Source organism: Haplochromis burtoni, unplaced genomic scaffold (genome assembly GCF_018398535.1).
Source record: "Haplochromis burtoni strain Fernald_Lab_line unplaced genomic scaffold, NCSU_Asbu1 Contig_62, whole genome shotgun sequence".
Classification (NCBI taxonomy): Eukaryota; Metazoa; Chordata; class Actinopteri; order Cichliformes; family Cichlidae; genus Haplochromis; species Haplochromis burtoni.
In genome coordinates, this window is record NW_024582423.1 from 62,888 (window position 1) to 89,528 (window position 26,641).

At 41.8% G+C, this 26,641-nt stretch overlaps 3 protein-coding genes across 8 annotated transcripts in view; 1 reads left to right on the forward strand and 2 right to left on the reverse strand.

Moving 5' to 3' along the window:
* Positions 1-391: 391 nt before the first annotated feature.
* Positions 392-4,033, reverse strand: polr3g (polymerase (RNA) III (DNA directed) polypeptide G). Of its 2 annotated transcripts, XM_005922609.3 has the most exons (9): positions 3,793-4,033; positions 3,682-3,705; positions 3,392-3,523; positions 2,567-2,696; positions 1,392-1,457; positions 1,243-1,302; positions 1,092-1,153; positions 892-1,011; positions 392-796 (listed from the first exon to the last, which is right to left on the reverse strand). In XM_005922609.3, exons 3-9 carry the CDS (start codon positions 3,500-3,502, stop codon positions 707-709), a joined length of 639 nt encoding a protein of 212 aa, XP_005922671.1. In that variant the 5' UTR covers positions 3,503-3,523; positions 3,682-3,705; positions 3,793-4,033; the 3' UTR covers positions 392-706. The 2 variants fall into 2 exon arrangements, with proteins under 2 accessions (XP_005922671.1, XP_005922672.1); XM_005922610.3 differs by lacking the exon at positions 3,682-3,705.
* A 49-nt stretch (positions 4,034-4,082) lies between these two features.
* mblac2 (metallo-beta-lactamase domain containing 2) lies at positions 4,083-7,524 on the forward strand. The gene is made up of 3 exons (XM_005922607.2): positions 4,083-4,664; positions 6,304-6,518; positions 6,788-7,524. The coding sequence occupies exons 1-3, from the start codon at positions 4,223-4,225 to the stop codon at positions 6,959-6,961; spliced, it is 831 nt and encodes a 276-aa protein (XP_005922669.1). The 5' UTR covers positions 4,083-4,222; the 3' UTR covers positions 6,962-7,524.
* Positions 7,525-7,894: 370 nt separating this feature from the next.
* The window catches only part of rtkna (rhotekin a), a 54,346-nt gene continuing 35,599 nt past the window's right edge, over positions 7,895-26,641 (reverse strand). For 3 of the 5 annotated variants that reach the window (XM_005922618.3, XM_005922620.3, XM_005922621.3), the window contains exons 2-11: positions 18,970-19,231; positions 17,346-17,399; positions 14,866-14,983; positions 13,975-14,199; positions 13,711-13,805; positions 13,036-13,142; positions 12,709-12,843; positions 11,597-11,762; positions 11,358-11,462; positions 7,895-10,368 (exon numbers count right to left, since the gene is read on the reverse strand). In XM_005922618.3, coding sequence (XP_005922680.1) covers positions 9,656-10,368; positions 11,358-11,462; positions 11,597-11,762; positions 12,709-12,843; positions 13,036-13,142; positions 13,711-13,805; positions 13,975-14,199; positions 14,866-14,983; positions 17,346-17,399; positions 18,970-19,231 — 1,980 coding nt within the window. In that variant the 3' untranslated portion in view covers positions 7,895-9,655. Of the gene's footprint in view, positions 10,369-10,674; positions 10,772-11,357; positions 11,463-11,596; positions 11,763-12,708; positions 12,844-13,035; positions 13,143-13,710; positions 13,806-13,974; positions 14,200-14,865; positions 14,984-17,345; positions 17,400-18,969; positions 19,232-26,641 lie in introns of all 5 variants that reach the window. The other 2 variants (XM_014333670.2, XM_005922619.3) reach the window with 2 other exon arrangements.

Below are 26,641 nucleotides of genomic sequence, written 5' to 3' on the forward strand. Positions count from 1 at the left end.
TGTGCTGGAGAATTTTTAGCCGGTTACACACAAATGCTGCCCAGGGAGTTTGTGGATTTGTATAAGAGATGTTTGAGCTGTAACTTTTGCCATGTTAGTTACATTGCACTTTCCAATGGTACTTGTTGGAAAAGTTAGGATTGCTGCCACTGTGTGTGTGTAATTAAAATTAATTTATTTGAAGACTGAACATCAGTTTTTATGTACACTACCAGTATTGATCCTCAGTTGGAGTTAAAATGAATTTTTCTTGAATTTCCATCCTGCTTGAAAGAACTGTGGGGGTTTTTTCCCCCCCAATTAGGAATCAAAAATATAAATAAGAGCATGGTGAGGAAAATGCACAATATTCCCACAATAACGCATTTGTAATTATGTACAATTTTTAGACTTGTTATGTAGCCCTTTTATTTTATCACTGTGTTCAGTTGATATTCTATGACAGAGCATTGTGTGTTCTTAACAGTATGTGCCTTTCAACCTGTGAAACCTGACTAGAGGATGAAAAATAAATCTATTTTGAATAAATTATTGCCATGTGCAAATATTTCAGTATTTCTTATTTACATTAGTCTTTAACGAAAGCTTGATTAGAAAAGAATTCGCTCCACTCTACTGAACAGCTTTCCCAACTCATGTGCAATATTTAACCAAAAGAAGCAGTCACATTATGTTTAACTTCAGCACTTCCTTGCTTGAGAGACGCTCAGTATGTTGCTTCGGCGTCCATATTATCGTCACTGTCCGCGGCGAAATCTTCACCGTTGTCGAAGTAGCTTTCTATGTAGTCGTTTTCCTACACGGGACAGATAAAAAGCAATGTCAGATCTAGTTTGCACATATTGATCATTATGTGTAACACATTTTTGCAGTACATCTTGAAATTTGCACCTCTTCAATATCCTCCTCTTCGTATTCTTCCTCTTCAATTTCCTCTTCTTCATCCTTATTTCCCGGCTTCTTTTCAGTCTCCTCATCTGATTTTTCAGGGTCATCTTTGTTTGCCAGTTCCTGACATTAATATCAAATTACTCACGAGAAACACCAAAGATGTGGAGAGAGAACTGACAGTAAATTTAAATGAAGCTTACATCTAATTTGGTCAGAATGTTCTCTGCGTCCTTGCGTGATATCTTCGCACTTTTCTTTGTGCCTGTTGGAGTTAAACATTGGGTCTTTATTCTTATAGTAACAAAGAAAGTAAAAAGAAATGTCATTTCATACATATTGTGTCTAATGTACCCGTTTTAGCTCGAGGTCGTTTTCTTCTGGGCATCAGTTCTTTTGGAAAAAGGTTCCAGTCTAAAAAAATAAAAATAAAGAAAAATGTTATCATCGTCCTCTTTTTTTTGTGTTCCACCTAACCCCATGATGATGTGTTACATACGTACCTGGAGTCCATTCATTGTCATCAATCTGGCTTTGCTTCAGATATCTCTCGGTGTATCTCTCCACTTCTGTTTTCATGTAAACAAAAGAAAGGTCATACTCTTAAAAACACTTACTCTATTGTGCGTCAACACAAACTGCAGTGTTACTCGTGATCCTCTGCAAATTTCAGTTGTTGATTTTGGAGCAGGGTATTCTTTTGTGGTCGGCAAAAGAATTAAAACTCGCTTTAGCGGCTGGTCTTTGAGTAATTTCAATTTCACGGTAGACTTGTGACCCGGTTGTTCTTGGGTTGTTGTGAACATCCTAACCAATTTTCTCTCATCTGAGAGTAACAGTTCGGATCTTCTTCCAGAAAATGGAAAACTTGGAATCTGATATTGTTTAAAAATAGCTCAAATAGACTTTCCCAAATTATGTAAATGATCAATTCTCCTTCTTGGATCTTCACAGAGTTCCTTCAACTCTCCCATTGTGCGTCAATACAATGAGCCCTGTCAAACAAATCCTTTTTTTCCTGTCAAAGACAGACTAGTTGTTTTCAATGATGATCACTGATGAGAAGTTAATAGGCCTTGGTCTCATCAAGCTAAAAGACATTTAATATTTGTTCTGCTCTACAGCCCATCAACCAGCTCTCTTTTTACTGCAGGTTTAGGATGGAGTACAATGTCTAACAGCTAAGACAGTGGAAGTAGTGCCCAACCGTGGGATGAGAGTCTTGCTGAAGAGGCTGTAGATATGAAGCAGCAGCTGCTTCTCTGTTTATCGGTCATGATGTGTGTATATGTGCTTCTGCACAGAAGAACTTGGTGCACCTCCTTTTCATAGATAATTTCCCTATAGTCATGTTCACCACAGACCCCCTGCTGAATAAGCAACCCCCCCTTCCCCCTATAAAATACACTGACTTCTTTACATGGTTACATTTAGCTAACTGTGGAACAGGAGAGTTCTAAAAAGCCAGTAATCCAGACAAAAGAAATCTGTGGTTTCGCAAGATGAGACATCTGTAATTCAATATTCTGTCATTAATCTGCATCTCTCCCTTTCCCAGATATGACCTTAACTGAAAGTCTGTGTTCCTAAAAGCTGCATTATCTTCCCTAACAGCAGACAACTGTCTTACAGCGTCATTTCAGCTGATGTCAGGCTTCTAATGCACCGCTCTCCTCACCTGCTTTATTGGACTGAGGTTTGATGTTGTGTGGCAGCCGTTGCATTGTTCCCCTCATCTCTTGTTTTAAGGCCAGCATGTAGTCCTCATCCTCGCCAGCTTTCAGTGGAACTGGTTTAAAATCAGTGTTCTGGAGAAGTACGGATGATGTAATGCCGATATTAATGATGTTCAAGTGCAAATAAATTTCAAATCTAACTGAAATTCAGACTGCCATGTAAAGGTGTTCAACTTTTTCAGTATGAATAGTCAAAATATACTACATTGTAAGCATAGCATAGTCCAAACTGTGTTTAAAAGAAAAAAAATCCCCATAAAGCATCCTGGCAGAATCCAAGAGGAATGTAAATATCTGCTATATTCTTTGGGAATACACACGGCCAATGAAAACCTGGCCATGAATTTTACATAAGCACATACATTATTGCCCTTTACCCCCTTTGTGCTTATTTGTGAACACTGTGAGAGACACTCATTGGGTCATAACTCTTAAACACATGTTGGCCATGAGCACGATGAATATACTTTCATCTGCCTTCATTTAAATACAAATGCAGTAAAATGTTTTGTAAATTTCATTACAAAGAATAAACCTTAACTTATTATAAGTAAACGTCCAATGTATATAGTCTACTATTCAAATTCCATGCAAATTTCACCTACCTCTCTCAAAAAGGTCTCTCCTAAAGTCACTCCAGTAAAGTTTGACCTCAACCCTTTTGAGCATTAGAGGTGAATTTGTTATATTGAAATGCAATCTGACATACTGCTTGTGTGTGTGTGCGCTTGTGTGTGTGTGTGTAAAAGACTGTGTTCGGTACTTACTGGAAACAGAGGACTGGGCCCCACCCTGGCTTCTGGCATGTTGCCCCTGCCGATGCCCAGAGCGTCAATATTGAAGGTAAAAGCACCCACTCCACGACCCTTGCCTGCCATGGCTGCAGGTCTCCTCTGTTCCTGCACACACACACACGTCCACATATCTCCAGTCAACACGTGTTGATGAAAGTTAACGTACTACAGCTTCCATCGCCTTGAGCGTGACTCTGCCAGCGATGAAGCTTTAGTCAGCATCAGAGACGCACTCTGCGTGTATAGTATGTTGAAATACTTACTAGAAGCCTGTTAGTATACTGCGCCTAATGTAAAAAAGCACAGTCTACTTCAGAGGTGGACAGCGATATTTAGCTCTTACTGGATCCGCATGTTTCAGTTTTTTAATGTACCTCTCTGGCCGGTTTTATCTGTCCCTCGGCAACTCCTTAAAAATCACATACATTTCAGCTGAACCTAATGAAGATACTGCTTAGACTTTATACTGCTTAGCTAGCACCGGCTTTGGAAACCTGCACACGCCATACGCCACTGTCAGCATGCGTAAATGTGGCTTTAACTCGCTCCTCCTCTGCGTGACGACAGAGGAGGCGTGGTTTGCGTATAGCCAATTGCAACCCACGTTAAGCTGCCGTCGTTTATCGGTTTGCCCAGTGAGCTTAGTGTCCTCCTACAAGGGTGTGTCTGCGGCCACCATCGCATTAACCTCAATGAAAACATATCATCTGTAGCTGGTAGGCTAGTTACACCTCTCCCCCCCAATAAATCACCTGACAGTACGACACCATACTGAACCCTACTTCGACAAGCGAATGAACTGGGATGTCTGCAGTCGACTGGTACGCTCACAAATCGCTCGGAGACGGAATCTTCTGGATCCAGGAGCGATTCTACCAGTCGGAGAACCGAGCCAACATCTGGTTGCTGCGCGGCACACACCAGGACGTGGTGATAGACACGGGTCTGGGCTTAAGGAGCTTACCTGAATACATCGACGCCAAAGGCCTGCTGGGAAAAGACCCGCAGAGGAAGAACCCGTTGCTTGCCATCGCCACCCACGCCCACTTCGACCACTCCGGTGGTCTGCATCAGTTCCAACAGGTGGGCGTCCACAGCGCGGAGGTCGATGCCCTGGCCAACGGAGACAACTTCGAGACGGTCACTTGGCTCAGCGACAGGGAGATAGCCGAGGCTCCCAGCCCGGGATGGAGGGCAAGGCACTACAAAGTCAAGGCTGTGCAGCCCACACACATACTGCAGGAGGGTAGGTAGGAGATACAACCCTTGCAGATTTGATTTAGGCTAGAGGGATGGATCTGTGATCAAATACCAGCGTGGTCTAAAAGCATTCACTTAGTGACAAGGACCATAATCGATACAGTAATGGGCTTGATGGATGCACCAGGCCTAGTGTGAGCACAGTACGCTCTACAGAGTCGTTTCCAGCCTCAGATTCTGCACAGCGATTTGGCAGAAGACCAACAATGACTTGCTAGCTCACACATCGAAACGTATTACATATGTAATGGAGGTAGTGGGGATGGGACAAGGGGTCGGTCTGCCAGTAATTTTTACAGTTACAAAGTAGGCTAGAGGAACCAGTTCAATGCAGCAACATGAGGCCAGGACTGGTGATTACACAGGTGCAATTATCCCATTACATAAAACAGGATATTCTATCCAAGGAATGCAGGTACAGACAATTTCTCCCTATTAGAAGTGTATGCTTTAAAAGACAACCAAAAAAATTCCATTGGTAGCAACTATATGCTCATTCTCTATATCTGCAGAGCTGTTCTATTTTAAGCCAGTGTGATGGCTTTGATGTATTCTCTTGCTTCCAAGAAAGAAGAAGAGCATACAGAGACTGGTGTCACACTTAATGAAAGCATCCCTCTGCACGGAGTAACAACCACACAGTCTTCTCTTTTCTTAAACAATTTTTTTTATAGTAGAATAGAATAGAATTCAACTTTATTGTCATTGCACATCTCACAGGTACAAGGCAACGAAATGCAGTTTGCATCCATCCAGAAGTGCTTTAGCCATGATATAGATCTATTACAAATATATATTAGCAATAATATAGATATGTAAGTATATTACAGAAATGGGTCTGTTATGGTATGTTATAATGTACACGGTATGAAGGTATGTTATGAATATGCTATAACTATAAGTATGTACAGGTTGTAGCGAGTACAAGCTATGTACAGGATATAAATATGAAAAACTATACAGAAATATAAGATATACAGCTATACAGAAATGTGAACTATGCAAGTTATAAACAGTTGTGGAATTAAAAATTAAAAAATTATTATTAAAAATTATTATTATTATTAGTGGGTCAGAGATCAGCAGGTGGCGAGCTGAATCAACCTACTTGATAAATGTGAAAGTGGATACATTGTTTGAAAGCACTGGTCACTGGAGTCTTTATGTAAAGCACACATTCACCAGAATAGCACACATAATAATACACAAAGCTTATATCATAAATAATGTATTTGCTGAACCGCTATATCCATTGGGGTTTAATGCAAAATGCAGTATTGTAGAGTAACTTGTTCTGCTGTGTCAGAGCCACTACTGCAGTGCAGCTGGTATATCTCATTCCCTGATGTATCAACTTCACCCTTTTTGCCAGTGCAACTCATAACTGGCCTCGACCAAATCGATGATATACTGAATGTCACAGAATCTGTGTGACTCAGTGACATGTGGAAAGCACAAACATAACTCTGACGTGAGTCAGCCAGAATATGAGTTATCATTTAGTTTATATACAAGTCTAAGATTTTAAATGCATAGTCGCCGGTGATTACGGTTCATGCCATGTTTGTATGTGTGAATAATTATCAAAACCTAATGCCTTCTCAACCTCTCTTTCTCCTGCTTAGGTGATGTCATCAATCTTGGTGATAGACAGCTGACTGTGCTTCACATGCCCGGACACTCTCGGGGAAGCATTTGCCTTCATGACCGGGACAATAAGTTGCTTTTCAGTGGCGACGTTGTGTATGACGGCGCAATGATTGACTGGCTGCCCTACAGCCATGTCAGTGACTACATCAGCAGCTGTGAGCGCCTGGTTGGGCTGGTGGACAGCGAACAGGTAACTCTAAGGCCCACTAGAGAGCAGCCTCACAATTTCAGTACACAGTTCCACTTTTTTTCCAGGGGTATTTATCCCAAAGCACCGTATATCAACATTTCATAGATTTATAATGAAAATGTCTGAAATTTGGCATACCAGTATCTATTAGCCTACATATACAAACTGTGTTTTCTGTGCTAATACTTAAAACACTATACTTTAACATGTACTAAACATTATTTGTTAAATAAAATACATGTTTATTGGCTTTAAAATTGATTTAACAGGTCGACCAAGTCCTCCCAGGGCACTACAACGCATTCGGTGCGAAGCGGCTCCATCGGCTTGCCTCCACGTACATCAGCAGGGCTGAAACATGCCCTGCAAAGTTCTCCACGTTTGCCTGGAGGAGTCTGGCTGGGGTGGCTCTGCGGGTGTGCAACCCACGGTGTGCCTGCTAATGAGAGTGGGTCATTGAGCTGCAGGAAGCAAGTGCACAAAGAGAGATGTTTTAGTATGGAGGACATGGAAGAGTGGGGGCGGGGTTACCTCTGTTTTATCTGCAACTTAACGTAATGCTGTCCATTTACTTATGTAATCCAGCTGAAAATCAAGTAATTGCCAAACTTTGTGTGAAATGTCCCTACTGGGTTACAGAAGTGAATAATCAGCACCATATGAAGCCTATTATAAAAATATTTACTGGTCTTATATGCTGATGAATATGTATATGTCGGTGTTAATATAATTCAGTGTTTGATTTTTATACTTTAAGCATACGTGAAGTTACAATAGCACAACAATAGCACAACTCTGCACTACAAACAGAACAGGGCGCTTTGGGTTTTCCTCTGAGACATTTGAAACAAAGTCATTATGGCCATAGTGTTCTCTATGCATATTACAATGCTCAGTGAAGACTCAGTGTCGACTACCTCCGATGTTTGTAATTGTGCTTTGTACTATTGACTAATCTGCGGCTTTGCTATCGAAACATAGACAATAAAAGTCTCTGTTCTACCTACTTTTTGAGTCTTTTGCAGCACAGATTGTGGCGGCTTCTAAGTGGATTTGCTTCTCCAGGGGGAACTCAAATGGGATTTGTTGCAAGAGAGGGAAAAAGGGGCAGAACAGAAGTGGATGGAATATGATCCAACACATGTTCAAAGGATAGAGAACTTAAAGTCATTTTCTGATCTGATGGAAACCTCTCTCAATGCATGGAAAGGGTTTAATTTGGGGGGCCTTTTAGTGTACAAAATTAAGAAAAGTAGCGTGATTTAACCTTCTAACAGAAATATCAGATTTTATTTTTAAGTTAAGTGAATTACTAAAGAATTTCACCATAAAAATATACACAGAACATGTTAATTTTGATACATAAGAAAAGACAATTTTTAATTCATAAAACATTTATTTAATGTTATATTATTTAAACACGAGATTTCCACATCTCTCGTTTTCAGTTCACCTCCGAGGATGGCATACATGCAGAACACGAAGCCTGCCAACACGGGAAACTCCGCCAAGGTTATAACATTCAATGTTATCTGTGACAGTTAAAAGATCTGCACGTTATCTAATATTATGATCATCAAATATCAACACAGCTGCATTTATAACAAATTCAGTAATGTAACAAAAAAAAAAAAGAAACAAATACAGGAGGTTTATTTGTTAACTTATAAAAATTAATTTACAGTAACAAATGCTGTCGTTCAGCGTACGACAGATCTTAGTAAAAATGATTCGAGTTCTGAGTCCCCAAGAGGGCAACGGCTTCCAGAGTCCACAATAAACACGGAAACGGGGAAAAAAAGAGGCAAAGCTTTACTGCACTGACAACACCAACCCTCCTATAAGGTTTTCTGTAAGAAGAAGAAACTGCACTGACTGTCTAACTAGCAAAAATGTAACAAGAAGTTGGCGGCAGTGTTAAGAAATCATTAAAAAGGCGACTGACTAGAGTTCATGTAAGCACACTTTTTTTTTTTTTAGAATGTTTTTTTAGAATTTCGCCAAGATTAAATCAGTTTTCTTTCTTTGTTGTGTGATAATAAATCGCTGGACGGCAGGATTGGAAACTGAAAACAAACAATGCTGCAGATTAGTATGGCTTGGGTTTTCAATAATAATTGAGCTTTGGTTATAATCAGTTTGCTTAGGAGTTGCACTGTGTGATCTATTACTGTGTGATGTAATACTATCTATTTCAAATCTATCACTTAGTCTGATGGCAGCCTGTCAATAGTGTGCAGATAAGAGGAGAGCACAGATTTTTTACCCTGAAGAGATCACAGTCGTAACTAGTACAGTAAGTATGAGCACTTGCAGAATCATTTGAAATGATCTGACGAAGAAATATTTTAACTGCAAGTCAAAACATGCATGAAAACAAAAATGGTGCATAGTCGTTCTGGGAGACCCCACAAATAGCAATGAATAATAAGTAGACTGAAACAAGTATCACAGTACAGGCGACAAATAACCCTTACCTCTACACATAGCAGTCTCTAATATTGGAAAAATCTTGACTGGTGTGTTCATATTACCTCATGCTAACTGGCTTCTATACTGCAAACACTGCAAACTTTTTGAACATAACAGGAAACATCCAGTCAAAATACGACTAGTGCATTAACAGACATGTTTGAGTGGCCAAGATCACTGGCCACTCAAAATGTGTGTGTGTTTTTTTTTTACTTTGTTTTTATTTTTTCCAGTTTCAAAATCAGATTTTCAAAGACAGAAAGTAGACCTAGTGTGGCATGAATTTGAGCATGCCCTTATCTGTTAGCATCAACTTTTTCCAAGCAGCATTACCATCAATTCTCAAAGCAAGTAGAGTACCTCCCAAATACTTTTGGACTGTTTTGAAACACTGTGGCAACCAAGCAAATGTCAGAGACTCCTGCAGTGATTGTCACATGTCTTTTGTGTTAGAAGACATTCCAGTTCGCCCAAGAAGGGTCTTCCATGGCTCGTCCTCCACCAAGAGGCAAGCTGGAGGCATCCTTCTCAGGGCTGTGCATGTGGCATCGCAGATTGCCTGAGTTTGGTTCACGTGTGTTAAGCTAATTAAACCATGGTTTAATAAGCACTGTTGCCTTTAGGCAAGCAAAAAAACCCAAAAAAAACACTGTCAGAAATGAAGTTTACACCTGACTCTGGAGCCAGTTGCGAGGATCAAGTCTGGCCCTGAGGTTTCTTAGGCTGCGTCGAGCTGGGGAGGGCCTAGAGAAGGGGCCTCCCTCTGATGACTCTGGGCTGTGGCTGCCCTCACTGTTGCTGGAGCTGTTGCTTGAGGTGGAGCTGGAGCAGGATAGCGTGGTTTGTGTGCTGTGCTTTGACCGGGGGGAGCGACTGGAGATGGGGAGAGGAGCAAGCAGGGACGAGGGAGGCGGCTGGCAGGAACACTGGAAGGTCCCTCCACCTCCATACCCTCTCCCTCGAAGGGTGCTGAGCTTAGCATCCAAAGAAAGAGTGCGTGGCCTCAGACGCGAGGGGGAAGATGACAAAAGAGAGTAGCTGGAAGTAGGTTCAGGCCAGCCGTGGTGGTGAGAGCAGGGACTGGTGCTACAGTGGCTGTCGCTATCTGAGGTCAGACTTGCGTCTGAAGACAGCAGGCCGAGCTGTGGGCAGCGGTGAGGACTCACAGGACTCCGAGGCAGTCGATGAGGGGTGCAGGGGCTGTGGCCAGACATGCGAGTACAGTGACGAGAGCGGCCAGTACATCTGGCATTGCTCTCCTCAAACGCAGACATCCAGGTGGGAGAGGTGCCTAGCTGGCTACGGAGCTCCAGCTCCTGCATTCTCCGAGCCAGGATGTCTGACACGTTGCTGCTGAGGTCATCAGATGACTCAATAACTGCAAGAGAAAAGCGGCAAATCTTATTAGTATGCCGCCATGGAGTAAACCTGAGACCAGTTTTACAGACTGATCAGTTTTTCCTGGGATTAAATCTAAATTGCAGGGTTTTTTCTTTAGAACAAGTGCTAAAGATAGCAATTACTGTAGGATATTTTTAACATTTTGAGTGTATTCATGACATCTTTCCAATTCATGCAGATTACAATACTGCATAATTCTATTAAGAATGCAGAGTCCAGCCTCTTGGGATTGCAACATTTACCACAAACCAATTCATGTTGAGTCCTAGTCCTGTTACTTCACCTGTCGTTGTAATAGGATGAGAGCAGAGCACGAATCTCAGCAGACACAGCGTTATCCTGCAGCAGAAGACCCTCACAGGAGGGTGTGGCAAGAGGAGCTGCCAGGGTTAGGAAAATCAACAGGGAAGTTGGTGAGAGAGTTGGGATAGAGCAGAGACGGGGATGAGGGAAAAGTTGGTAGTTTGGCAATTTTAATGGACATGACAAAAAAAGGAAAAGGATACACGCTCATTCAAACAGGAGTGATGGGAAAACAAAGAAAGATTTCATTCATGCATCAAGATAATTCAACCATTACAATGAACGGTGAAAGTTTATGAAAAGCGTGATGAAATTAATTTTACGTTATTTCACACGGAAATAAGGGAAATGGGGAACAGGAAATGGCGAGGAAGGATAGATATGACATACAAAGGAACGTGAAAAGGAAAAAGAGGAATAGAGAAACAGAAGACAAGTTAGTCAGCACGTCAGAGATAAGAACCCTTCTATTTAGAGCACAGAGAAGTGAAGCAGAGAGTGAGTTTGAGAAATCGGATAGGAAAACGTAATTGACAGCATCTTTGATGCACGTGCACTCAAGAAACAGAAATTCAACACAGCCACATGCAATGCACAGTGCTTTATTTTTCACATTAGGTTATAAGTGACCAAAAAACACCTTGACACAAGGAGAATTCTTACCCATTTCATGATACAAAGAGCCTTGTTTCGGTGTGATAGGAGCTGGTTTTCGCGGCGATGGAAGTTCAATTTTCATTAAGTCATCACAGCATTGTTTCCACTGGCCTGTACATTGGAGGCAAACGTCACCATCAACAAATCAAGCAGCAGATGGAGAATATACGGCACTATATGCTGTCCTTTAAAACATATGTTAAACGACCACATGTTGCGGGTTTAAATGACACATAAGGACCTACTCATATCGTAGAAATGTTGCCAAAAGGCTTCCATCCAGCGGTGTGTCTCCTCGCGGCTGTCTGTGGTCACAGTGTGCGTAACCTCCTCCCCTCCGTAATGGTTGCTGATGCAGATATTCTGAACTTTACTGAGAGGGTCTTTCTCTGATGCACGTATTCTGGTCTCCTGAAACACAGGAGTGGCAAAGAATACAATCATCTACCGCAAAAATGTCTACAACAGGGAACGAATGGAAGTACAGTGTGGTTCAATGAATAAGTCTCCACTGAAAATAAGCCTTCATTAATAAAGTCACCAATTAGTGCTCTTCCAAACCATTTCCCTCCAGCAATTATCCAACAAAAGGATTCTGACTCCCAATTCCCATAACTTGCTGTACTCTAAATATGGCTAGGTATGGCTATGACCACTAGATGGCAGTGTTGTCCTGTTCACGCCTTTGCCATGCTGCGCTCCCTCTTTCTGTCTCCTCTAATGTGAGCCGCACAAAAGATGATACAGACCTGATCTGATTGACTTGGCTTTAGGTTATCAGCATGCTCAAGGTCAGAGGACACAAAAGACCGAGTGCGTCACTACAGAAAGATTGTGAAGCAGTCTAGGAATCGACTCTTAAAGACACAGGAAATGAGATGATTCAGAGCGTGACTGGCCAGCTGACTGATCTTTATTTGATGCAGGGAAAAATGATGGCAAGAGAGAATTATGACTTCCAATTGGATAGAGGGGTCTTCCTGTGTATACAAAGCTTTGAGCAGTAGAAATGTGCCTTTACAGGCCTGATGAACGTTTCTATAGTCACACCTCAAAAGGTAACAAACACAACCACAGTTTGGTACTCATGAACTCAGTGGAGCTCGATTCTGACAGCTCTGGGTGGCTTTTTAAAATAAACCTTGAGAACCGCTGCAAAGAAAAGAGCTAAATTTTCTCTTTAGGCTCAGAGTCTACCAGTGAGCTTGTTATTTAAACGTGTGGTAATCCACAAGCTTGTTTTCTTACCATCTATTCTGATGCCTAAGGTGTTACCAAAAATATGCAGCTACTGCTTCTCTAAGGCTGGATCGAGCTCAAAGAGATAATATACTGCCTTTCAGATTTCTTTGCTGACCTTGTTGATGCCAATAGTGAAAGCTGGCTCAACGTTAGCCTCCACATCTTCTTGCCGGTAGTAGCAGAAAAGGTTTGTTCCTTTGAGAACGGCGTGAACTTTTGTCCAACTCTGAGGGTCACCTCCACACTGCTGCTAGGTAAAGAAAAAATGGAAAAAAGGAGCAAAAAATACGCACACAAAGAGAGACGACAACATGAGATTGAGAGAACAGGAATGTGGTAGGGGAGAAAAAGAATAAAAAGTGTGGATATATGCCAAAAAATCTAGCACAACCCCTGGAGGAATAGTTTGCAGCAACGCACATTTGCAGGCTTGCCAGCTTACCTTAACTTTCAAGCACCCGCTCATCATCTGTTGGGTCATACAGTGAGGCTGAGCTGCGAGGCGGCAACACATACTACCATAGAGTGGCAGCCAGTACGAACACTCTTCTGCAGGGAGGGAATAGATGGATGGGGGAAACATAAACACTATAAATAAATAAAAATATTCCCATGCCATTAAAATTCCACACAGAAACATGCATCCACACACACAAACCGACACACACTGCATCCTCACGTCACACCGTCCCCCCTTTAGCACACACTGGGGTATAAAAGGATGGCAGCTGCAGGGAGTGTCATGCAGTTTGGCAGTGAAACTTTACAGCAGGCTGCAGGGCCAATGAATAAAACACTAGAGGCCTGTCTGTGTTAGGGTCTGGACCCTTGTTATCCAGCATCATTACAGCTTTACACAGCAGTCACCTCACTAGCGCAGCCTTTATTACTGTGACCTTGACAATGGCTGCCTGTCAGAGAAAGTGGGAGGACAGAGGAGGAAAAGAGGAGGAGGCATAGCTGCACCATATGCTGGTGTAAAGGAAATGATCAGAATGACGGGCGAAGAAGTGAGGCGGTGACGAGTGAGAGAAAGACGAAAAATAGACAGATGGCCGATTTGGCAGAGGAAGCAGAAAGATGGCGAGGACACAGATTGATGGTGGCTGCCACTCACCGTTGCCTGAAATGATGAGGTCATGCGTGCGAAAGCTGTCCTGGACGTGTGACAGTGACAGTGTGGTGTGGGCTAAGAGGTGGTACTTCGGGCCCCTGTCAACACACAAGAGTGAAGAGAAGAATTTAATTTGGTGTTTGAGTATGCATGTTTGCAGTGAGCGATGGTCTCAATAAATATCTGCTCTCTGAAATTACAAGTTATTTCCAATCCATTTTCTGTTTTTGTATAAAAACTATAGATATTATATGAAGCTAAACTTACGGTACAGAGGGAACTGGCAGCAGGAGAGGGGCTCCCCCTCCGTTGCTTACGGGACTACACGGTCCAGGCTCCATGGCTGCCCGGAGTTTCTTCCCAGCTGATCGACCCAGTGAAGAGCTCAGCTTGCTGGCCAGTTTCCTTGGTGTGCTGCCTGCAGAATAGTCGTCCTCTGAGCAGCAGCTATACAACTCAACCCGTAGCTCGAAACCCGGGCTGGCTTCACTACTGCAAGAGAAAATGCTCATCATCACCATCTCTTTAAGGGTCATTTTAAAAGAGTAACTAAGTGCATCCACTCGAGTACAGTGCTTACTTTCACATACCTATGTGCTTCATGTGTGCTCTTTTATACCTCTCTTGTATAATATTTTGCGCAAAAATGTTGTACAGTATTCATGAGCCTGGTTCTGCTGGAGGTTTCTTCATGTTAAAAGGCAGTTTTTCCTTCCCACCGTTGCCAAGTGCTTGCTCGTAGGGGGAGATCTGATTATTGGGGTTTTCTCTGTATTATTGTAGGGTCTTTAGGTCTCTAGGGTATTGTAGGATAATCCTACAATATGAAGCACCTTGAGGCAACTGTTACATAAATAAAATTGAACTGGCAAAACGATTGTAGTTTGTACTGGATTGCACTTTCAGTTACTTGCCAACTAAATTTATTTGAATTCTAAATACCGAACATAAAATTGGCTTAACAATCAGGTGTTATAGATCGCCTTCTCATTGGTACTTACAGTGTATCAAACAGTGCATTTACTAATTGTTCAACTTTGGATGTACAACATTACAAAACCATATTGATACAATATTAAACTACTGGTTTTACTACAGTCTTCTGTGATGGTCACAGATTATATGGCTGTTCGGTTATAGGACTGACAGGTGACTTACAATACGATAGTGTTGTCAAAGCAAATATCGGTGAGTGTCCGGTCTACTATCACCATGTCTGTATCAAAGATTTCTTCTCCCAGCTGCAACAGGCAGAACACCGCACATCGATGAAGCTCTACAAATGAAAATGTAGAAAGTCAGAAGAGAAGAAGAGGAAACACTTCTACATAACAGTGCATTTTTGAAACACTTCAGCAGCTTTCATTTACTTGCATCACTTTAAAAATCAGAGCCAAAATGGCAATGCAGCAAACATTAAACTGTTGGTTTCAGTTTAATGGTCAGCTGTGCTAAGAATTCCTGGGAAATACTGAACAGTATTTTGAAACTAAACTACAGGAATCTTTGTGTATGTGAAGATTATATTTTAGGGAAGGTTTCACTGTGATTATAGATAAACCCTGAAATCTTTGTGTCTAAGAAAACCATCATTTCCATAACACCAGTGAGAAATTATGAAAGAAACTACAACAGATGGAGCAGACAGACTCGGGGCAGACAGGCCTAATCTCTTCTTCTCAAGCAGTTTGATTAGAAAGTTCCAGGAATCTACCCATAAAAATCAAAATTTGACCAATCTCCACTTAAAGGTCACCGTCTTGTACACTGATATACTGATTTCAGTGTTGCCGCTATTTTGAGACGGAACAGTTTGTTGTTTTGAATGATCGCCTAAGGTCAGCGAGACCAAACAGTAGTTTTCTGTAAGAAAAGAAGTGCCGAATTATTTCAAGAGTAGCACATGAGTGGTTTTTTTTTTTGTCAAATTCCTAAGGGCTGTGTCCATTGAGGCGTCTGAGCGATGTCCACGTTTCAAAAATAAAAGTGGATGGGTTGCCGCTCTTACACACTAGAGGAGATCCAGTGAGCACCGAAGAGGCACCAGTGCCTCTGGGAACAAAACGAGCTTACACGAAACAATTTAAAAATAGCAGCAGCACTGAAATTGGTCTAGAGGTGAGCAAGGACTTGACATTAAAGAAAAGATTGGAAAATTTGAATTTCCCAAGATTCCCAGAACCCTATGATCGCACCTTCACCCCACAACCTCATATTGGGGATAATCTTGTATTTCTTCCTCATAAAACACTTTATAACTGGCACTGGTAAGTTCTACTCGCGCTTCCATGTAAACGGCACATTGACACCTAATGTCCCACACTTCATTGCGCAATTACTATTCCAAGTATGAAATCAACACTCCTCACTAAAATCTGACTGGACAAATGAGAAAGGAACACACTTTGCTCCTCCTTGCCTCAGTTTATGTCTCTGTGTGCTTAATGACCTTGACTTGCAGCCTCATTAAGCTTTGTTAAGAGACTACTACCTGTCTCAAGAGTTCATTTCCATGCACAGGTCACGCAGATTAATTCATTCGGGTTGCCAAGGGAGAGGCTGAGCACTGAGACTATTATAATGACAGTATGGAGGTTAACATACATTAAATTTATCTAGAGCAGGTGGGATAGAAAATGGCCAATATAAAAAAATTTCCATTGTTAGATTCTCAGCGCTCTATTGAATTTTATCACAAAGACAATTTAATACGAGCAGGTTCACAGGAATATTCCATAAGACAGAAAACTAGAGTGGATCCTTAAACGCACCACAGATTTTATTTGTTTTTGGCTTACAGTTCTCCCATCACTACTAAGAATGAAGCGCTTCATTGCCTTCGTGATTCTTTGTAATAGCCAGGAGGCAAAGCAATCCAGACAGGACAGTGGGTCAAGTTGTGCTTCCAGGAGTAAAGTAGAGAGATAAAGCTAAAAAAACAAAAAAGCTCCCAATGACTGTGAAGATCATCTCTAACAGCTGCGACTAAAGTCGTTTTTGCACATGCATTGCACCCCTGAATGTTTCTAGGCAATATTAAATGAATCAGTTGAATTGGAAATTAAACAGCCTTCACTGTGTGAACTCCCCCAGTAAGTAGTCTAGTAATTAATGTCTGATTGAGCCCATGTGAGAACTGGGTAGATCACTGACTAGAGAAATCACAGTGAGTGAGTGTGTGGTCCATACCCAACCCACTGAGTAAAGCAGCAAATAGCATATTTCTAGTGTTGAGAATTCATCTGACACAGAGCCTCCTGTTGTGTGCTGGATGTGAGAAAGGGCAACTTTGTACAGATGGATTTTTGCCACACTGTCTGGAGTCTGGGGTGTAAAAATGGGTACAGAGCAGAGAACATGTCACACCGCAATCCGTCCATGTAAGCGTTTTCACCCGGAAGCGAGAAATAAAAGGTCATTTTCATTCTAGAGTCTCAATGAATCTCACATCTCCCCGCCCCATTATTTCAAGGATTTCAGATACAACCGCGGAAGCAACCGAGGGCTACTTTCCACAGAAGCTTATTATTAATAAATACTGGAAGTATAAATCATTCACAAGTCATCAATGACTTTCTTCACACACACACACACACACACACACACACACACACACACACACACACACGACTTCTCACCTCCTTTGTTCTTGAAGTACTCCGTGTCTTTCCACATGAGAGGGATCCGAAGATCTGTAAAGACAACAGGCTGAAGATTAGACAACAGAGGACCAATTGTGCCTTTCTTTATAGTCATGTGAAAAAGAAAGCTTTCACAGGACCCTCAATAGTCCCGTGAAAAATAAAGTATAGCCTTACTGCTGTCATAGGAATTAGGAGGATAAGTAGCAGTCAGGTGCTGCTAATCAAATGCACTTGATTAGTTAACCATCAGCAAGTGTAGATGCCTCTATGAAAACAGAAGTTTAGACAGTTTGCAGGTCTGGAGCCTTCGGGTGTGTGCTAACACACAACCACTGTCTTCCCAGGACTGCACGTCCCAGCAAATTCACCCCAAGGTCAGAGTATGCAATGATGACAGAAACTGGAAAATACCTAAGAGCTGCATCTCAGACTCTACAGGCCACAGTTAACATCTTAAATGTCAAAGTTCATAACCTTAAAATTTGAGAAAGACTGAACAGGTATAGCTCATTTGGAAGTGTTGTCAGGAGAAAAACACATAGCTGTATAACACAGAATAGGATTGCTAAAAGTGATTCCACAAGCTACTGAATCATGGGAGTTTCTTTGCCACATGACTGTAAATATCCTGCAATAACAACGGATGCTCATATTAACCAAGTCGCAAACAAGGCACCAATCACTAGTGCAAACTTCAGGTTGCACTAAGCGCTCAGCTGCAGACAAGTTTTGGGGTCTAAATGAATTAAAAGAAAGAGGATGTCGCTAATGCGGTCATCTCACAGCTCCAAACGTGCACAGAAAGTTCGCCTGCTGTTCAAATCTTCCATTTATGAGGGACTGCCAGTTGGAATAATGTGGAATTTTATGGCAGGGAGCCTTAAAGCGACAGGAGCTAAAATAACTTGTTCCAGACAGAACTGAACTGATGAACTGAGGGGCTGCATGAAGCCCCGGTTTACTGGGAATAATGCAATTTATTGTCACAGAGTTTAAGTGTAAAAATATGGAGGATTTTTATTCTTAAGAATCTCAATAAGCTTCTTTTGGCTGCTCCCTTAGTCACAAAGCGTCACCATAGCAGGTAGCACCGCATGCTTAATTTGGCAGATTTTTACCCTTCCTGATGCAACTGCAAAGGCATTTGTGCCACATCCCGTGACTGAATCACGGATCATTCGCTTGCTGGGTGAATGTGTAAATCATTACAATAATGCTTTTCAAAATGTCTTTGTTTACTTACATTGCATTCTACAAGTAGACAAGATGACAGTAAAATTTGATCTGACTGTCTTGATCTCCAGAGTGATCTTTCATCAATGTGGTGGACAGCAGCAAGTCAGAAAGTACAAAGTAATTTAAAAATGAAACATCCGCTATTAAAGGCTGATGAGAGCAGCTCGGCATTAAATTACAGCAATAAGAGGAAGCTTAAATTTGATCCATTTCCTCCTTTTACTGCTGGTCACAGTCTCTTGGCAACAACAGTGCCACATTTAAATGATAAAATAACTTTAAAAGCTTTCTCAAAATCTTCCAAAATGCTGGGAAAATTTCCGCCCTGAACCTTCTCCTATCACTTTTCTCTCAGAAATAAACGCTTTTGTCTATTTCTCACCTGAGATGGCGACTTTTCCTTTACATGGGAGCCTGTCGTCCATCGGCCCTGCATCTGATGATCTGCGTGTGACTTTCTGCATGACCTGAGCCTCCTTCATCCTCTGCAGTTCTGACATGTAGGCCATGATACGAGTGCTGCATGTCTGTAGACTCTTTGCCGCTTCCAAAGCCTGGTCTTTTTGGGAGCAGGCAGCCAGCAGCTTGCAGGCTCCATCACGCATTCGGATCTCATGATCAATCTTCTTCTGAATGTCGCTGTCCTGCAAAGACGAGAGCGGGACAACAGGCATTTATGAGTAATGAAGACCCATTTGAAAGTGAGGTACACAATAGATTCACTTCTCACTGATAAGACATTTTAAAAAATGATGTTTTGGGAGAAATAAAGGCACAAAAAGGGTTAGAAATGACAACTTCATGCTAATCCACCCGGCCTGCAAGAGCATTTGTGTAAATTCCAGTTAAGAAGTATAGAACAGTAAGGTTATCTTTAAACTGAAAACAATCTGTTATTATCATTATTATTATTTTTATTTTTATTGTTGAGCAGATGGTGTTCAACCTCTCCCTGACTGCTGAAGCACGTGTGTGAGAGCGTGTCTGCTCGCCATCTCCGGCGATACATTAACAAGAATCCGCTGTCCTCAAATATAACCTCTAATGCTCCGAGCGCTCTCTGCCTGATAAATGCCTCGTCCTTTCTCCGCTACTCCAATATTACTCATTTATCTTCTCTCTCTGTCTGATTCCTATGAATTTTTTATTCTTTTCATTTAAGCTTTTATAATTCACCTCCTCTTAGACCCCATCCGTTCCACTCCACCGTCCTCAATCGGCTTTTCTTTCTTGTCCTCCACATGCTCTTTCTCCTTTCTACCTGGCTCTCTCTCTCTCTTTCTCTCTTTAAGAATAAGTCACTTTTGTTCAGCAGAGAGCCAGTGAATTTGATTTCAATGGGAAAGTTTACATTTGGACGCAGATTCTCGCTGGACTGCACTACAACCTGAGGTTTTGTGTGGTTAACCGCTGCACTGAAATAAATGCTTCTTAGGATATGACCACATTGTTTCTGCATGGTGGTGAAAGCTATACTAGAAATTATAAATCATACATGAATTAAATAACTCCTTGCCTAGAAGAAACCACCAAAAACACTGTCTGTCATAAGCGCTCCAGCAGTACTTGCTCCTTACTCCTTACAGTAACAGGATATCACATTAAAAAGGGATGAATGTGAGATTTCTCCACAGAAACACTCTAACAGAAGAACTATCAGGCACAGCAGTGAGATAATGATCACTCTAGAGTCATGCACAATCTACACTGCAGCTGTTAAACACAACGTGGCTAAACAAATAGCCTCCATCATTAAATGAACGCTTTTACTGCCCCAAAAACAATTACAGCACTCTTGAAAAATCAAGGTGATCAAATTATAACAACAGTATAAACATAACAGTTATCAACTGGATGACTATGAGGTACAAGAGGAAATTTTAATTTTCAAGGTCAAGCACTGTTTCATGAGCATTTACTTTGCAGCGGTTTAGGCAATAACGGCTGCGTGTTGAGTTATTTAGAGGGGACAGAAAATTTACACTGTTATACAAGCTGTACACTGACTACTTTACATATCTTCAGTGTTGTCCCATGAAGAGATATAAAAAAAATATTAACATTGAAAATTGATTGAAAATAAACAAATAGCTGAAGGAACTATTGCCCAGGACCACTTTAAAAAGGGAGTGGCTCAAGACATTTGCACAATACTATACATAGCATTAAAATGCATGTGAAAAACAAAAGAATTTGCAGTAAAATGTGACATTTTATGCCAAACTTTCCATAATACCAAGTGTTCTTGATGCTTGAGATGCCTAATGTAGACATTTCACTTATTTATCATAGGTTACAGGTTATATGTGAATGCAGGCAATGAGTAAGTTAGTGATAAAATTACTGGATCTTTTTTATGTTATATGGGTAAAGCAAGAAAAAGGAAAAAAGAAATTTGGAGTGACTCTTAAAGAGTGAAAGGCCAGTGTCCTTGTTAGCAGCAATGCCACAAACCACACATGCAGCACTAGACGTAAGCTTAAAAATAAAAACACACACTCACACATGCATAGGGAGCAAAGAAATTGTCCAGGTCGGTGCAGTAGGTCTTAGAGTGACCTGCTGGGAGGAAGTCCTGTATTTATAGCTGCTAATTTAACAGGCTTTTCCTTCTGGGGATCTCAGAATAGAATTCAAGCAGCCTAGATCCACGTCTAATCCAGAAGTCTGGCTCTACGTCAGGCCAGTAGGGTACAAAAAACAGACTGAGTTCAACACTTAACAACACAGACATGCACACATGCCATAACGAATCGACATTTTCTTTTCATGATCTTTCATAAATACTCAGAGGCGTGGACAAACACAACCTCGTAAGCTCACACGCGCTGTGTGTTCAGAGCGGCAGGTGTTAGACCAGTGGGCATTTCTGACTGCCTGTGATGATGGCAGCACGGACAGAAGAAAGAACGAAGATGAAGGAAGGGTGGTTAGGCGACAGGGATGCAGGGCATGCTGAGCATCAAGCAAAGACACAGACGGGAAGCGGAGCCGTCAGAGGAAACAGGGAGAATCTTGAGGAAAACAGCAGAAAAGAGGAACAGAGACAAAAGGAGCAGATATGTGTTGACAGGGTGAAAGGTGTGGGTGGAGGACGAGAGGAGAGGAAACTTTGAAGGGGAACTGCAAGAATTGAGAAAAGTAACAAAAAATGTGATTATATTTTTAAAAGGTTAGGTACAAAGGATCCCGGTGAGGAAGATGTTGAAAAACTGAAGGGTTGATGGAAAACAAAAGTGGCAGCTAAAGAGACAAAGATTTGGCAAGAGGAAAAAGGTGCTTGTTTATATAACAACTCCGCTGTAGATGTAATTAAGCAGAAAGCTCTGTGAATGAGCAGGGGTGAAGAGGGAAAAAAGAACAAACATGAATGAAGACATGAGAGTCTTTTCAAAGCTTAATGGTTAAAGGAAGAAAATCGCATAATTAAGAGGTTGGCCATTTAGATGTTGTAAAGGTATGTGTAGCAACAATGTTAGAAGCTCTGTGAGGTTTAGTGGTGCTTGGGGCTAAATGCTACCAGCATGCCAACCCTAAGAAAGCATAAAGTTTGCTGTGTAATGCATCTCAGTTTAAGACGCTCATATTTGCTGATGTGCGGAGAGGAAAAGACAAAGAGCCTGATGCAAAGCAAAGCTGAAACAGATGGGAAATCATTTAGTGTTGTAGCATTTAGTCAACCTGAGTACATAAATAGGAATTTTTCCTTGTTATACACCAGACAAAACATCAAGGGAATCACCAGAGTGATTAAAAATTACCCCAAGGGAGACATAAATATGCGAATTATGTATCCAGCCACACAAAGCTGCTGGCTCTAGTGGGTGACACATTTTTCTCAAAACCACAGAACTCAATCTGATTGCGGTATTAGAGGAAAACACTCCATGTTCAAAACAACAGGATTCATCATGAATGTGCTAATCTGTCCTCCAGATGATAAGACATTTAATAAAGGTAAGAGTAAAGTGTGACCTGCTGCTAGCCCTTTGTAGATAGATTTGGTTATCAGTGATGTTTACAGGGTTCATCAAATCATCTGTGGAAAATTTCATGGCCGTCCTTCCTGTCTAAATATTTCATTTAAACCACAAATTGTTTTTCCTCACATTCTAACTGGGTTGCAGATAATTGTTCGATAATGGAACTATTTAAAAGCGTCATTATGGCACACACAGTATATGCATAATGCTAATGTAACCTTTCAGAAGGTAATTTGATGCCTCAGTGGCTACCAGATGGTCACTTTCTGTCACCTCTCTGTCCCCGTCTGGCTGTGTTGATCCTCACTTGCGTGTCTGTGGGTGTGATCACAGAGACACCAACACGCACACCTACACAAACAAGCAAAGACACACACGCTGCTCCGGGATTTGACGCCCCTGCAGATGGTGTGTAATGGTTTGTTTACGATGTGCTGTTCTGCGTGAATAGCCTTTCCTGTTCAGATCGCTGACCCTTGACCTCTAACCTCTATCTCTACACAGGCCAGACGGCCGTAGTTAAAGCGTGGGATTAGACCTAGGGGTTAGGGTTATTGCATAATAATTCAAACAGCCTGTGGGTGAAAGTCACGCAGGGCAGGATGAACAGTTAATACTAGGTCAGGAAGAATTTTCACAGGTAACAGCATGAATCCCTCTGCTTAATTATGCTAAAACGCTACGCACATATATTGAGCATATCTAACTGTCAGTGTGTTAGAGCGCTAATGCTAATATTCAGTGACCGCTCTGCCCACGTGCAGACTCACAGAGCTGCCAGCGTGGCTGTAATGTGGACCCTGTAGTCTTGTTAGATTACTGCATCCCTAGCATGTTCACAGTGAAGCGTGGGATGTCTGAAACATGTAGTGTATACCACAGAAATCAATGAGGATACCAGCAGTAAATATTGTCCTCCTGCTCGCCTCACCCTGTAAGGGGATAAGAGTACACAAAGGCGATTGTGTAAACTGGGATGGAACGAGTATCCTTCACCAGTACAAAGAATGATTTCTCTTAAGACCACTGAACCATACCACCTTTTCTTTCTTTGCTGACTCTTAACTCCTTGTGAACGAACACCACAGCTGACTGGACAAAGAAAAAAAAGGTTAGCAGAAAAGGGAAAGAGGCAGATTTAAAAGAGGTGGTGGTGATAACTGTGAACAATAGCATCAGCAGGACTGAAACACACACACAAACAGGGAAATGGTATTGTGCAGGCACTCACAAAAACACCCACAATCTGTCAATCTTTATGGCCACAGACTTTCAGACTGACACAAATGTGCTCTGGATTTATTACACACACACACACACACATCCACACAAAACCCAGGCTAGCAAATTCCTGACCACTCCCATACGTTGGGACTTTACTGACCAAACTGCTGGCTTTCAATTAGCCAGCCACAACTATGTGCCTCGCCTTCCTCTCCACCCTCTTCCGCTACTTTCCCTCTTGCTTACCCTCTTCCTCTCCCACACCCAGAGCATGGCTGTAAGCTATGCTAAGGATGGAGACAGCTGACAGGGTTAAAAAAAAAAGAAGAAAAAAGTAAGAGATGAATGAAGAGAAGTAAAAAAAAAAAATCAATAGCAAATCAGTTGAGAGAATGAAAAATCAGAAGGAAGATACAGACATAGGGAGAAAGGAGTTTAAAAAATTGAGGAAGCAGAATGGCTAGACTGTGGATAAATGCATAAAAGGAAGTGTGTTGGGATGTTAGGGAACCAGAAGGCAGTAATAGCAGACTCCAATGTTATATTTGTGTACAGACAAATACCAGTGCACATGAAAAATGCATCCCATGCACATATGTATGACTGTTTACATAACATGTAGACTGGAGTAAGATTAGGAGCAGACAGGAAAAAAAACCCTCCAAAAAACAATCCCAAAACCAAACCTAAACCACTGAAAAACAATGACTGCATTCATCAGACAGTCTTTCAGAGTCCAGCTGGTGCAGAGAAGCCAGAGCACAACAACACTGAAGGGAACTGGTTTGGCACTGGTCGTGAAAGATAGAGAAGCAGAAATGGGTGGAGTGTATGCTGCTTTTATGACAGTGAAGCTGGCTACAAAGCAGTCCAAGCCTGTTCCATTGGCAGGACGCACTTAACACTTACTCACTCCCTGGGCGCTCACTTGAGGCAAAATGCGCCAGTGTATGCAGGTCTAGGTGCCAACATGCTGATGTCATCACAGAGGTGATTTGTTATGGGGTTGCTCTTATAGCTTAATCACCACGAACTCCCTCTCTTCCCAAAAGCTTATGCATCCAATTATTTGCCAAACAGCAGAGACCGTTTCATCTCTGCTCGCACGGAAAACTACATGCGTATCTGCGTGAGCACTGCGTCTGTGTGTGAGACCGTGTCCAAGTGACTTTGCAGCCAGCTGTTCTCACACAAAGGCAGTATGTTATACTGCAGCTGGGTCCCTGCGCAGACTGGGTGGAGCCAGAGAAGAAAGTGCTAAAGAAAGAAATGATATGCATACGCCTGTGTCCTAAATCACGTTTTAAGGTGCAGGCATATGCCTGCTTTGTATGCAAAGAACCAAATGCAGGCGCATCAGTGTGTATTTGTTCTATCGGTGCATTCTGTACTTGCAAGTGTACTTGTTTTTTTGGCAACCTGCCCTAAGGAGAACAACGTTGGAGTGAATTTTGGGCTATAAAACAAATTTGTTTGGAAGTTCAAGAGAGTGCAGGGAGCTCAGAGTCTGCCAAGCAGTGATCATTCAGCAATTTATAGAGACTCTAGAGGTCGACTGCTCTTACATGGCTGTGCACACTAAACCCGGGATTGCATTATTTAAAAGTCAGCATATAGGTGGTGATAACAGCTGGATATATATGTGCACCTGCATGTCGGACAGTGTATCTACAGCATGCGTGTGTGTGTGGTCTCCCAGCATGTAAGTAACAGGCCTGCACAGTATAGATTTGTGAAAAACCTCACACAGTTTCCAGACCAGACTCGTAAATAACCGCGGGCTGGAAAAACAGATATACATTCATCACGCGGGGTACTTTGTTATGAATATCGGCAACACAAGAACACTAATAACAGCAGCACCCTCTCCTGCTTCTCTTCTATTTCACTTCGTCAGGACCAGAGGGAACACAGTGGGGCGCATTCAAAACACGAAATAATGCCATGTCCCGACACAAATGAGCAGATTGTACATCCGTTTAGATTCATAAGCCCAAATCTAAAAGCAGTGCTACAAAAACATTACGAAAAAACTTCTGTTGTTAGGGTAATAATCATATTCTTGAGTAGTGCTTCAATAAAATGAAGAAAACACAATCTGCATGTTTAGAATTAGGAGAATTAGGGGACAGACCAAGAAGCCTTCTTTCCGATCAAACAGTCACAGAGGAACCCTAATGATAGTAATTGGCTGACTGAACTGTCTGGCAGCTGCAGGAAGCAGTTAACAAATTACAAAAAAGCACACTCACTCAGCAAAAATTGTAACTGCATCAGGGACACCTTATCAACACAGCAAGTGTTGTGCACTGCATGTTGAAACAGCCACTGACTATTAAGTTGACACATTATTATTAACCGAGCTGGCTTTTCCTGTAAACCAAAGACCCGGGCAGAGAATGAGAAAAAAAGGGGTTGGAAAGAGGAATTGGTTTGACGCAGGTCTTTTTAAGCAAATGATCAAAGACCACTCTGATGTCTTTCAACGAGAGGCCTCTGCCAGTACATATCGAAGTGGGGTGATACAGGAAAAGGGATTTAATCCCTTTAACAGACCCACATGAGGCAAAAGAAAAAAAAAAAAGAACGGCGTGACATTTTAATCCGCACCGTGCAGGAATTTTTCACGTGTTTTCAGAGCCTGTTCGTTTCCCATCACCTGAAGTTGAGGTTTGAAGAGAAGCGTTAGTCTGTGAACGGAAGTTGGCTGTGTTACTTAGCGCTCAAGCTAATATATGGCTGTGAAGGGCCTGAGCGAGGAAGGTGACACAACACTTTCCCTTGAAAAACATTCATCTGAATCTCCTAAGAACTTTGGCGTGTGCGTGCACATTTGTTATGCTGACT

Excerpts from the sequence above, each read along its gene's own strand:
- polr3g (XM_005922610.3), bottom strand. The coding sequence starts at position 3,502 with ATGGCAGGCAAGGGTCGTGGAGTGGGTGCTTTTACCTTCAATATTGAC. Across the intron at positions 1,303-1,391 it reads TGACAATGAATGGACTCCAG|ACTGGAACCTTTTTCCAAAA; the intron begins GTACGTATGTAA and ends TTATTTTTTTAG. Across the intron at positions 1,012-1,091 it reads ACATTCTGACCAAATTAGAT|GAACTGGCAAACAAAGATGA; the intron begins GTAAGCTTCATT and ends TATTAATGTCAG.
- mblac2 (XM_005922607.2), top strand. The coding sequence starts at position 4,223 with ATGTCTGCAGTCGACTGGTACGCTCACAAATCGCTCGGAGACGGAATC. Across the intron at positions 4,665-6,303 it reads CACACACATACTGCAGGAGG|GTGATGTCATCAATCTTGGT; the intron begins GTAGGTAGGAGA and ends TCTCCTGCTTAG. Across the intron at positions 6,519-6,787 it reads GGCTGGTGGACAGCGAACAG|GTCGACCAAGTCCTCCCAGG; the intron begins GTAACTCTAAGG and ends TTGATTTAACAG.